The 13,874-nt window shown below is 43.1% G+C and overlaps 1 protein-coding gene across 4 annotated transcripts in view; it reads right to left on the bottom strand.

Moving 5' to 3' along the window:
• Positions 1–13,874, bottom strand: part of atl1 (atlastin GTPase 1) — an 85,988-nt gene that overhangs the window by 15,554 nt on the left and 56,560 nt on the right. For all 4 annotated transcript variants that reach the window (XR_013579473.1, XR_013579474.1, XM_078562547.1 and 1 more), the window contains exons 4-7: positions 13,452–13,556; positions 6,419–6,469; positions 6,270–6,326; positions 5,559–5,651 (exon numbers count right to left, since the gene is read on the bottom strand). Coding sequence is in view for 2 of the 4 variants with exons in the window: in XM_078562547.1 (XP_078418673.1) it covers positions 5,559–5,651; positions 6,270–6,326; positions 6,419–6,469; positions 13,452–13,556 (306 nt within the window). In the remaining 2 variants the exon portion in view is untranslated. The remainder of the gene's footprint in view (positions 1–5,558; positions 5,652–6,269; positions 6,327–6,418; positions 6,470–13,451; positions 13,557–13,874) is intronic.

The following is a 13,874-nucleotide window of genomic DNA, read 5'->3' as shown; positions in this document are numbered from 1 at the left end:
TTTGGTCCTGGGCATCTTCTTCAGGGTGGATTCCTTCTTCTTCCAACCTCACGCCAGTTTTTCACTAACACCAAATTCCCTCACTGCAGCAGTTATTTGACAAGCTAGCAAATGTTGTAACTTTTAGCTTGAAACTAGCTTCATACTTAATTCTTTTTGCTGGAGGACCCATTTCTGTTTGCCACGCATGGTCTGCTCTGTGTGGGCACGTTCTAAACTCCACATCTTCTTAACAACATAGCCTATATCACCTGCTGGATCCCATGCACTGATTTTTAAGTGAGTAATACATGCATTTCTGAGGGGAAAAATTAAGGCCCAAGCCTAATGTGAGATAATATTTCTTAGCAAAAAAAGAGTCCAGTTATATTCCAGGTTTGACACCAAAAAAATTGGTGCCATCTTATATGTTGGGTTGACTTATACACTGTGATCTACGGTATAAGTTTTGATACTTTAACATGACAGGAATGAGCTACAAAATGACTAGAGAGAGCTAGCAGGATAGTGCTGGTGTGCTATATGCTACAAAAGCAGCAACAGGCCATGGTGTAGGAACAGAATGATTTGTGACGTTAATAGAAGTGATGCAAGCACTATGGGAAGCAGCACTGATTTGCCAGGCTACAACTGAGCAGTTATTTCCATGAATCCTGCCGTTATGGTTTATTCAACTCTATTTTTCTGCATCAACCTTTCATGATTACTGCTGTTGATCTGAAAAATGCAAGTTTCAGATAACAACAATGACTACACCATTAAAGACGATTTGTTATGTCCTTATTAAATAATAGTGAAATTGTACTGAGAGTTAAGTGTGATTTGCTTTAGTGTTTCCATTTTGTGATACTTTCACTAGCATATCTTGTTTTTCTAATCGTCCGACATGATATCTGTTTCAGGCTTTCCGAAAGGTCTACGAGAATCCATGATTCAGCCAGCCTAGTACTTTCTGTTATGTGCCTTTTTTTTCCCCCCTGTAATGAGAAAGAAATCATATGTTGGCCTGGAATTTCATCCTCCGGTCAGGTAGTGGAAGTCAGGAAAATTCCCGGCTCGGCCCACCCACCTCAGGAGAAAACGTCCACAAAGGAAGGATCCTCATTGTCAGGGGGCGGGTGCAGATGAAGTCCAGCCAGCCAACCCGGAAAAATGTTTGGAGGCAGCCAAAGGGGCTGCCGGGTGCTGAGACAGGCTGTTTTAAAGGTCCACCTCGGTACTGTGGGACTTTGTCCCAGTTGAAATGAAAACACAAAGGCCCACCAGCCCTCACCTCTCACACTCTTTCAACCTTCAAACACTCCCTATGCTCCATCCATGCCACCTCATTCCCCCTACACACTCCGCATGGCCCCTCATGCCAAGCACCTACCCTTCCATCCACTCCCTATCGGCCACCATGCCTAGCTATAGCACTTCCATGCCCACTGACCCACTATACACTGCCTAGTACCAATATAGGGTATAGCTGTGTGTTTAAAAAAAAAAGTTTTAAAAAATTATATAATCAGGAATTATAATTTATAATTTTCTCCTACGTTAAAAAAAGTCATTAAACTATAAGCTAACAAATGTGTCAATTAACCAGGCCCTTTATCAATAACAAAAATCATAAACTCTTGATACCACTTAACATGTGTAAATAAGCATTGTGAAATTGACAGCAGAGATCAGACAGCCTGAGCCGTCTGAGCATTCTGCCTGTATTTATGTAACCACCCATTCAATGTTTTAAGTTATCACATTCTCTAGGAGGCGAGATCTGGCTTGCTGCCTGTTCATTACTCAGTACTCTGTTGTATACTACATTTCTCTGTAACAAGGACAACAATATGCAATGAATGAATTTTCCATTGTGAGTTTCAGATTGCATCTCGTTATGGCTTTGAGTACAGTAAAATCCCACAGTTCGTGACTCTTTTCGTGATTTCATTTATCCGCGCAAAGATGATTGTACACACAATCTCCCACTGCGGCCCCAAATCATCGCCTGACCATGATTTAAGCAAACTAAAAGCAACAAGTTCTTGTAACAAGCCAGTTCTTTCTGCATGTGTGTGTCTGACACCCACATTGGCAAAAAAGACATGCAGGCTAGCTGTGTGTGAGCACACATTTATATAGGGGAGAATTTTCACGTCGGCGTGCAGGGGCGGGCCCGGCACGCCGATGCGTAAAATGATGCGCGGTAACATGAGGCGTGCATTCCAACGTCACCGCGCATCATTCAGATCTTTCGTTCGGCGGGCAGATGCTGGAGGTGGCTGCGTGCCCACCGAACTGTCAAAGGCCTGTTAAGGCCATTAGGGTACCAATTTAGATAATTAACAGGGCTGCCCATCCAACCTTAAGGTTGGCGGGCAGGAGAAGAGCCCAAGCAGCCTTTGCGTTTTTCAGTAAACCTCATCCACGGGCGGGATGAGATTGCCTGACAGTTTAATAAAATCTATAAATATTTTTTGAACAATTCATAAACATGTCCCAACTCATGTGACACTGTCACAACAGGGGACGTCTAAATAATTTTTATTTTTCTTTATTTAAAGATTTCAATATGAACTTAATCGCCCTGAGGCAGGTCCGTGCTGTCCCCAACTCTCCCTCCTTCCCCAGCCAAGTAGCTGAGTGCTACCGGCCGTGCATCACGCTGGACGGGCCTTAATTGGTCCACCCACGTAAAATGGCACCCACGCAGGCGGCGATCGGCTCCATACCCGCCCGTGCCCAACTGGCCCACCCGACATGGGGAATATTCTTCCCATAGAGATGTTTGTATAAGCGAGAGAAGGTTAGATAGAAACAGTGTATGTTTCTCTCAATTGTTAGTCTGTCTCTTTTGGTTGCTCTCAGCTCTTTCTCGGGCCTGGAAACCAACGAGGGTCCCTGTTGTGGTGGCAGCTTCTCGCCTCGTCCAAACAGGAGAGGGAGTATGTGAGAGATAGAGAGAGAGAGAGAGAGGATTACAGACTCTCTCCATATTAGACAGTAATATCAGGTTTTCAATACCTTGGATAGAGAGAGAGAGGGGGAGAGATAGAGGCCTGATCCTTTAAACCCCGCTTTCTCATCTCTCTCCCTGTAATGGAGGAGTGAAAGGAATCGGCTCGGGGCTCAGACCATGCTTTTTGCTTTCGGTTTTCAGTAAACAAACAAGAAAATAAATAATGAGGAAGGGGAGGGGGAAACTGAATCAGAGAGAGAACCGTGTGTAACAGCGAAAGGGTCAGCTGGTACCTTCAGTACACGAAAGTCTCTCAGTGAGAGAGCAAAAACCCAATTAACAACCAAATTTTGGGATAGCTGGAACCTATTTAATTCACTCCCATTATAAATACATTCACTGTTCACGATTCTGCCCTTTGCGAGAATTCACAGGGACATAACCCCCGCGAGCAGGAGGATTTTACTGAATAGCTTCCCATATAGTAACTTGCCTACCAAATGTTTGAGTCGAGGAAGCATATTGTAATGTCCAGCTACACCTTCGAGTAATGACAGTCTTCAATATTTTTTTCTGGGTGCATTTTGTAGCATAAGTGAAAACATTTATAACTGCAAATGCACTCATTGCCTTGTGCCTCAGGCCTTCCTCAGGCAAACTTTTGTTGCATGGCAATCTAATGAGCTGCAAGACATCACCCAACTGTGTACCTAATATCTGCATTCATCTCTGCAAGGAGGTGACTGACAGGTACATATAGGAAGAGGAGTGGGTCATTCAGCCTGTCGAGCCTGCCCCGATTATTCTGTTTTATCACTAGCCCTATGAGATCTGAATCATGAAGCAACTCAATAGAGACATTGGTTATACTAGGTCCTCACTGAGCTGCCTCCGACCTTGCTTTAGCTCCCAACTCTGTCCCTTCCGTAACCTGTACTACTTTCTCCAAATCTCTGAAATCCTCCAGAATGTTTGCCTCTGGGCTTGTTCCTGTTTCAAGGAGTGAAAAAGCAGAATGCAGTCATCACTTCATTCCTACAGAAAACACAAAGGCACAGATAGGGTGTGTGATTTCAATTGTAGAAACAAAAAAAAGACAAATGTAGAAACCGATTGTAGAAACAAGTTATTTTCCCTCAACTTCTAGGCCACCTGCGTAGTATACTGCCCCATCCAATAGTTTTCAGGATCACCCCCTTGTAAGATTACTGTATCAGTTTAGCGTGTTGTTCAGGCAAACTGAATAGGTAACTCTAATGCAGATCGATCAGCATCAATGATTAGCTATATATACGGCAGCTACATTTTCATGGTCATGTTCATTTCTCACCTTGACAATTCACTACAAGTTGACACCTTCTTCCCGATATCCTCCCCACTTCTGTGGGTATCTAAACTGCATTTATGGCCAAGCCAATGGTCTCCCAAGCCTGCATCAATCTCTGATTATTAGTGGGTCACCCTGCCATTGTGTACAGATTATTTCTATTACCTTTATTCTTGTGACAATAACTGACAGATTTTCACTGTCAAATCATGATTTCTGCTGTCTGCATGATGTTCTTGTATTTCCGTGAAATTGCAGACTGCACTGGTTTACATAGTGCTACTTATATCAGTTAATTAGTTGTTGGGTTAGTTTAAACAGCATTTTGCAGATGCTTTTGGGTTTGGTGTGCATTACTTAATGTCCAAGCTTCTTGTCAGCTCATCATGTAACGTCATTCTTTCTTGCCTGGCACTCAGAAGGATTTTAGCACTAAAGATCTCTGTGAAATACATTAGTCGTCTGTTGCAGTAAACGCTGCTGCAGTCTGGTTGAGATTTTGGTCACTTTGCCACCTTCTGAGAGAGAAAACTGTGGTGGATTCCATCTCATCAACATCTACTTAGAAAATAATTACATTTGTGCATGAACACTCTTGGACAAATGTTATTCCCACTCTTTTTACAGAAAGGAAGAGAAAGAAAGAGAGAAAGACAGGTAGAGAAAGATCAGACAGCTGGATCAATCGGAGATGCTCTAATTTACCTCTTAAGCCCAAGAGCAGCCCACTGCCCATCATCTCAGCTACAAAACTAGATAAGGCAAAAGGCCAGTGCAATGAACTTTTCAGTGATAGTTACCCTGTAAGGAACTAGGGTACTCTTACTTTCGAGTGATGAGATGGCTATGCACTGGAGTTCAAAGACAGAGACAACTGTGGGGGGGATTTTATGGAGACAACAAGAGTGGAAAATGTGGCAAGGGGGTTGATATAATTAGGTGGTAAACAAAATTTCAATTTCTCGTTGGCGGGTTGAGACGTAAGGATAAAGTCAGTGGCGTCTTTGCGGCATAACACCAGCCAGTGGCAGGTTCATATTGTAATACGTTTGCATTCCATGAATACTAATTATAACCATGTAGGAAATGACAAAAAGAAAGTGGAAGTGGTGCACAGTTCCAGTTATGACATTGGGAATGCCATGCTGATGACAAAATCCTGGCCACTATGACTACATCTGGTATTGGCTGCATTGGTCCAACCCTATTTTTGCTCAGGAAAAACATTGCTACAATTTCCTTCAAGTTATTTAGAATTGACTAGATTATAACTGACCAGATCCCACAAACCTTAAGACGTTTCTCCAGAAATTTGATGCCTCCATCAAGACCGTAGTTGAATTCATATGGAAAGCTCCAGTCACGGACTAGAAATATAAGTGACTGCATATTAAAAAAAAAGAACCTTTAGTATGAGAGTTGTTACACTGGGATACTATGATAGAATATATTCTCCTCTAAATTTAAAATATTTTCAGAAGTCTAAAAAGCAACTATAATGTTAGATAAGTTCAATCCTACAACTGATTTAAATCAGTTCATAATTTATAGTCACATGCACCCATCATGAACAAAGAGACGACAAACAAACTGACACATACATGTTGTTTCAGCAATATTTAATCCATTTCATGCCCCTATTTTAAAATCAATATATTTCTAACTATTTACATAGTAAAATCTTTTAGAATGTAGAAGGATATGATTCTCAATACAGCCATGTCCAAAGCAGAGGCCATGTCCTTCCTGAAGGTATGAGACACAGGAGAGAGCAAATCATCCTGCACCATTATTGCACATACGGTAGTGTGTTGGTTCAAAATTAATGTAAGGAAAATCCCCACAGCAGACTTCCAGGCTAGCTGCCCAGCACTGGAGGAAGTGAGATGTGCTGAAAATATTTTTTTTTAAAAGGCCAATAGTAAATGGTGATATTAATATTTAATTCGGCAAACTGGTCTTCTGGAACTTTGCAATGTTTAAATATTTACTATTTCTCACCTGAAATGGTTTCTGAAACGTTTCTTCCATAGCTAGTCGCCCATATTCAGTGAAGAGCTGAAGAAGATTAAACAGTGACACTGAAGTGAACAAATTATCCTCACAGAGGTGATGCTACATTGTATAGACTTTATTAGTTGTCCAGATACCTGTAGATGCTGTAGATCATCCTCTTGAATATTTTGTGACAAATTATATACCTGGACAAAGTGAAATAAGAGCTGTTACATTTCTGAAAAGTAAGACACGGTAATTGCTTTATTAAGATGAGATAACAAGGAACTTTATAATGATTTTATCACCATTTTTCAAGTATCACTGAGACTCAATTAAATAATCAGTGATTGGCTGTTAGCTTAAGCATGTCAACACTATGTGAATTCTAGTTATCTGACTTTAATGAGAATGGCCCTGAAATTAAACAGGGGTCTATTGCTCTTCCATTGATATTCAGGCAAGGTTAGTTACCAGTGCATTGACTTTCACAGCTGAAGCAGTGGGAGTGACTGCCCCTGACATTAAGGCAGCATTTTGCCTTCAAGGCATCAAGGAGCCCTAGTAAAATTGAATCAATGGGAATTGTTGGGGGTGGAGGTGGGGGGAGCAGGGGAAATTTCTGCAGGTTGAAGTCATACCTAACACAAAGGAGGATGATCATGGTTGCCGGAGGTCAATTATCCCAGCCCCAGGACATCGCTGCAGGAATCCCTCTGGTAGTGCCTGAGGCCCAATCATCTTCATTCAGCTGCTTCATCGATGACCTTCCCTTGATCATAAGATCAGAAGTAGGGAAGTTTACTGATGATCGCACAGTGTTCAATACAGTTTGCGATTCCTCAGATACTGAAGCAGTTCATCCTGGCATGCAGCATGACCTGAATAACATTCAGGCTTGGGCTGGTAAATGGCAAGTAACATTCATGACACAATGCTACACAATGACCATCTCCAACAAGACAGAATCTAACAATATTCCCTTAACACTCAATGGCATTACTATTGATGAATCTCCTGCCGTCAACATCCTGGGGAACACTCAAGAAGTTCAACATCATCCAAGACAAAGCAGCCTGCTTGATTGGCACCCCATCTGCCACCTTAAACATTCATTCCCTCTACTACCTTAAACATTCATTTTCTCCACCAGTGGTGCAGAGTGCCAGCAATGAGTACCATCTACAACAAGCATTGCAGCCACTCGCCAAGTCTCCTTTGGCAGCACCTTCCAAACCTATGACTTCTTTCATCTAGAAGAACAAGGGCAGCAGACGCATAGGAACACCAAGTTCCCCTATCTATCACACACCATCCTGTCTTGGAACTAGATCATTGTTCCTTTGCTGACACTGGGTCAAAATCCTGGAACTCCCTCCCCAACAGTACTGGGGGTGTAGGTATCCAACATAAACTGCAGTGATTCAAGCACCACCTTCTCAAGGGCAATAAGGGATGGGCAATAAGATGTTGGCTTTGCCAGCGACATCCACATCCCAAGAACGAATTTTTAAAAAGCAGTGTGCAGAAAGATAGAGGTTAGAAAAAAGAATGGGAATAAAAACTTCAGTAAGATGCCAGAAATTGTCATAGTTTGGAAATATTTTATTACAGAGATTGTCTAAACAAGAGAATACTAAGTACAAGTGTCATGAGATACCAAAGATTAGAAATTGGCAGTGTGAATGAAGAATGTATACCAGGATAGTCATAATTGTCAGTGTATATCAAGGATAGATACTGAGAAATACTGAACATCAGAAACTGTCACTGTGAGGGGATAGTGCATACATCAGTAATTGTTACTGCGAATGGATACTGTGCATCAGATATTGTCAGTATGAAAGGATATTCAGCACCACAGATTGTCCCATTGAAGGAAAACACTATGCCAGAGATAATTATACATAAGAATGTGCCAGTGAGTTAGTCAAGTCTATAGGATGCCCTGTGGTGCAATGGTAATATCCCTGCCTCTGGGCCAGGAGTTCCAGGTTCAAGTCCCACGCCAGGACTTGGTGGTCACAGAAGGAGCATCATGACACTGTTTGACAGACTGATAAATCAGGCTGGAATCCTTCCACCACCTCCCCACTATTCCCCAAAGGGGAAAAGAAAAGTGTGTGTGGAGGTATGCTTTAAAAAAAGTCAAGTGCTAATGACAGACTGAGTGTCAGGAATTAGGAACTGTATGCTTTTGTTAATTTAGTAAATATTCCCTCTTCAGGAAACAATTATATTCTGTAACAATTCCATGAAGCACATTCTATGGAACAAAAATACATTAATGTGAGTTAATTTAACCTGCAATTAATTGGATATAAAAAAAAATTATTTTAGTTTACATTACTTCCTATCTCCACACCTTATCAAAGTAACTGGTAATAAATATTACCAGTCACCGGTTCTGCAGCTCCCTAAGGGTCCATGAGAAGATTTCAAAGGATTTGCCAGCACCTTCTCCCAACATCATCCAATCTAATTCCCTGATCAACTCAACTCTTACCACCATCGTACCAGTGATATAACCCACCCAGCCTTTCACCTCTTATATGAGCCAGCAACTCAATATACAAGGTTCAACATTAAAACAAAAATGCCAACAATAATTTTAATGCATTCTTCATTGTTTAGATCCAATAATGTTATCATGTAACTGCATTATGTGTTTGATTTATTACCATTCTCTCACCATGTTCTTTTCCAGCCCATCCACCTTATTTCTGGATGTCACAGGCAGATGGTTCTGTTTGAGCTACGCAGGGATAGATGTTTCCAAAGAGGGAAAGCTCCGGGCATTGGAGATAGTGGGCAGAATCCCATCAACTGCATGAAGTTGGCTCTGGAGTGGGAGGGGGTTAACTTTTGAAAGTTGCACGTTGGGTCAGCCATCTAACGTGCACCCCCCCGCCCCCGCCAAGCGACAGTGGCATTTAAGCGGCTACCTGGAGGGCAAATTGGTGACACTTCTGGGATCTCCTCAACAGTGGACAGGGCCCCTGCTGTGGCCAAAGCCTGGCAGGGGCCTGGAGGCAGCATCCCAGCTACCCATCCATCCATAGCCATGGCTGCCAGTGGGCCACAGCTGCAGGCCATCCCATCGATGAGGTTCCCCCTCCAAACAGATGGCTTGGCAACTGAGGCCGCACTTATTTTTTAACCATTTTTTGAAGTCTTCTGACAGTACCGCCATCTTCTGGGGCCCTCGACTTCCTTCACTGCCTTGGGCACTCTGATTGGCCTGCCAACCTGCATAGCTCACCTTTTGTCTCTAATGGGACAGGGCTCTTGGAGGCAGCCATTAATTTGGCTGCTTCCAGGAAGATCATGTGGGCTGGCCAGCACTCAGACACCATCAGAGTCAGAACCCACATATGGTCCTGACCCCTGTTTAAATCCAATGTTAGTAAGATCCTGCCCAATGAGGGCTCCGGGTATCGGAGACGGTGAGGGCTCCGGGTAGCGGAGACAGTGAGGCCCCCGGGTATCGGAGACGGTGAGGCCCCCGGGTATCGGAGACAGTGAGGCCCCCGGGTATCGGAGACGGTGAGGGCTCTGGGTTTCGGAGACGGTGAGGGCTCCGGGTATCTGAGACGGTGAGGCCCCCAGGTATCGGAGACGGTGAGGCCCCCCCGGGTATCGGAGACGGTGAGGCCCCCCGGGTATCGGAGACGGTGAGGCCCCCCGGGTATCGGAGACGGTGAGGCCCCCCGGGTATCGGAGACGGTGAGGCCCCCCGGGTATCGGAGACGGCGAGGCCCCCCGGGTTTCGGAGACGGTGAGGCCCCCAGGTTTCGGAGACGGTGAGGGCTCCGGGTTTCGGAGACGGTGAGGGCTCCGGGTATCGGAGACAGTGAGGGCTCTGGGTATCGGAGACGGTGAGGCCCCCGGGTATCGGAGACGGTGAGGGCTCCGGGTATCGGAGTCAGTGAGGCACCTGGATATCGGAGACAGTCAGAGCTTTGAGTGTGAATGCTCCGGTAAATACTTCACTCCTTCTTCTGCAGCACTGAGAGTGTTAGTCCCATCTGGTACCGCCTACTGAGGAGAAGTTGAATTTTCAGCAATGAAATTCAAAGAAACAAAGTTTTCGAGCCAAGATGAACACCGACTGTGATGTGAATGTGTGCTTGTTGAAGATATCTCTATGTCTGGCAGAACTGTTATACAGCACCAACAACAAGTTTCACATTTAATAGATGAAACAAAAAGGATTAATACTAGTTTAATTACATAACTAATAATAGTATTTTTATTGCATAACCAGTGTTTATACAGATAATATATTTGTGTTGCGTTATAGGGGTCTATGGACAAGAAGTGGGTTTTCAGAAGCATAAAGGTGCTGAATCCCTTGTCTGTGGAATAGTAATTGCACTACTTGGATATGTATAAACATATTTCAATGACACTTAAACTGCTTGTGCACTTTATAATTACTACATAGCCTACTGCTGGTAGATGAAAGTTTATTTAGTTTTGCCAATACAAATTAGATTTAATGATTTTTCAATATTTTTGAGCCGGGGTTAATTTGAATAATTATAGGCTGAACTAACTGCAAAAGGATTGGGAGAGACAGATAGCAGGGGGGTATGAAATAATAAGGATGTGATCTGAGTAAGAGGGAATGTAATAAGATCCAAATCAGATTGACAGCACATGTACATAAACACACAAAGCATGGTAAATAGAGTTGGTCAGTTGTAGGTGCTAATGGCCACACGGGAATATGATGATGTGGCAATAACAGAGACCTGGCTCAAAAACTGCGCACAAAATATTCCTGAATACTGAGCATTCAGGAAAGTTACAGGGGGAAAGAAAGGAGGAGGGATGGCAGTATTGATTATGGAGAATGTTACAGTGCTGGAGACAGGGGATGTCTTAGAGGGGTCAAGGACATAATCTATTTGGGTACAGTAAAGGAACAATAGAGGCATCATTCAACTACTGGGTGCATTCTATTGGCCACTGACTAGTGGGAAAGATATCGGTGAAAAAAGGTGCAAGGGAATTACAGAAAGGTGCAAAAACTACAGGGGAGGTTTTAATTAACCTAATATGGATGGGATCATAATAGTTAAAGGGCAGAGAGAAAGAAGAGTATCTAAAGGGCAGGATTTTCCCCCTGTCGGGGGCGAAGTTGAATTCGCGCCTTCGATCAGCGACCCCAATCAGGATTTGGCCCGCCCAGCGCGACATTCGCACGGAAGTGCTATGATTCCCTAAACCCGAGAGTGCGCTCTTTCACGTATGCGCACGGAAGAGCGCACCCATCTCCCTGAGGCTAAGTGCTGCCTCAGGGAGATCAGCTGTTCTTATTAAATACTGTCAATATTAAAAATAGAAAAAAAATTCCTGACTAGTCCCCTCATGTGACACGAGTTGGGACATGTCCATAATTTTTTTTAACTTTAATAAAATCTTTTAAAAGCCACATGAAACCTCATCCTGCCCGTGGATGAGGTTTCATGCTTTTTCTAATTCCCGCCAGGGCTCCTGGCCTGCCCGCCAGCCTTAAGGTTGGATGGGCAGGTCCATTAATTAGTTAAATGACTCTGTCGATGGCCTCAATTGACCATTGACAGGTTGGTGGGTGCACAGCAGATTTTTCTGCACCCCAGAAAATTTAAACGGGACGCAGTGATGTCGGGAGTTCCGCCCGATGTCACCGCGTGTCATTTTACGCGTCGGCGAGCGGGCCCCACCCCCTCGCTCGCCGAAGGGAAAATCCTGCCCAAAGTGTGTTCAGGAGAATTTTCTACATCAGTATGTTTCCAGTCCAATGTGGAAGGCAGCATTGCTGGATTTGGTTCCAGGTAATGAGGTTGGGAAAGTGGATCAAGTGTCGGTAGGGAACACTGAGGGGACAGTGAACATTGTATGATAAGGTTTAAGTTAGCAATGGAAAGGACAAGAGGCAAACCTGAGCAAAAATAGGTGGGTGGGTGATTTTCGATGGGGTGAGAAGGATCTGGCCCAGATAAAATGGAATCAAAGATTGGTAGGCAAAACTGTAACTGATCAAAGGGTTGCCTTTAAAACAGAGATAATTTGGTGCAGTCAGGCTTTTTTCCCACAAGGAGGAATGGTGGGACAAGCAAAGTTAGAGTTTACTTTACTTACCTGAATGACGAAAAAGATAGAGAGTAAGATAAAGCAGAAAAAGGATGTGTTTGACAGGTGTTAGGTGGATAATACAAGTGAGAAACATAGAAAGTTCAGAGGGGAAGTGAAAAACTAATAAGAGGAGCAAAGAAACAGTATGAGAAGACACTGGCAACTAAAACAAAAGGGAATTCCAACATATTCTATAGGCATATAAATTGTAAAAGGAGGAGTGGAGCTGATTGGGGATCAAAAATGGGATTTACACATGGAGGCAGAGGGCATGGCAGAAGTACTAACTGACAACTTTGAGACTTTTTCAAGGAAGGAGATGCTGTCAAAGTCGTAGCGAAAGAGGAGCTAGCTGATAAATTGGATGCACTAAAAATTGAAAAAGGGAGGTATTAGAAAGGTTAGCTGTACTTCAAACTGGTAAATCACCAGGACCAGATCAAATGCATCTGAGGATATGAAGGGAAGTAAGCTGGAAATCGTTGAAGCACTGGCAATAATCTTCTAAATTCAATTATGCATTCACTTTGTATACTGTGAGGAAAATGCATTTGTTGCAGAGCCAAGCATTTTTGTCACTCTGGCCCCTCCAGTTGCTGTACCATATCTTTTGCAGTCCACTATGCAGGTAATGGCAGGAACTGACTTCATATGGTGTTGGATCTAAAACATAATTTTAAGGCCATGCATTTTCTATCACCAATGTGTTAGGTAATCAACACAATTATCTTGCTTTTTATTATTTTTACCTCTGATTTTTTATATGATTGGAAGGACTTGGCCCCCTCTGTTCTGAGGAGGACTAAAGTCATTTTCTTCGAGCTGCTTATTTAAGTTTTAGTATACCACATGAAAATGTGCAGAAAGTTAATTTAATTCAAGGAATGCATAATTATTTCACAGAATATGATAATGAATCCAATGAATAGAAGAATGATGCTGCAAGGTGCTCACACAGTTGTGTCGGCATTCATGCCAGCACACTACAGTTTTCCCTTTAATTTCTCCACTTTTGAAACTATTCAAAAGGTCAGAATACCAAATTGCAGAACCCGATTCTCCTACCTGCATTGAACTTATCATGGTGCTAAGTGCAAATACTGTAGCAGAATCTCTAAGAGTTGATTGACTGTCAAATGTCCCTTGGGTGTCCATCAGCAGCACTGCAACCTACAAATGAGACAGAACTGTCCATGACCTTTGAAAGGCAGGTAAATGACAATATTACCATTATTGTGTACCTAACACTGCAAAAAAAGATAAACTCTACAGATGTATGAGCACAATTGCAAAGATGATTAACTTAGTCCCTCTGATTAGAAAAAGAAAACTGAAAACTTAAAATAGTGCATTTCAAAGAAAATGTTAATTGTGACTCAATCATTTCATTATGGGCAGAAATTTCCCCCCCCCACCCAGTCAGGGGGGTTGTGCGGGGGCGAACATCATCGGTGTCCCCGGTCGGGGCCGTGCCGCCATTTTATGTGG

This window comes from Cetorhinus maximus, chromosome 18, assembly GCF_964194155.1.
Source record: "Cetorhinus maximus chromosome 18, sCetMax3.hap1.1, whole genome shotgun sequence".
NCBI lineage: Eukaryota > Metazoa > Chordata > Chondrichthyes > Lamniformes > Cetorhinidae > Cetorhinus > Cetorhinus maximus.
The sequence above is the reverse complement of the archived record's forward strand: the minus strand, read 5'-3'. Positions and strand labels throughout refer to the sequence as shown.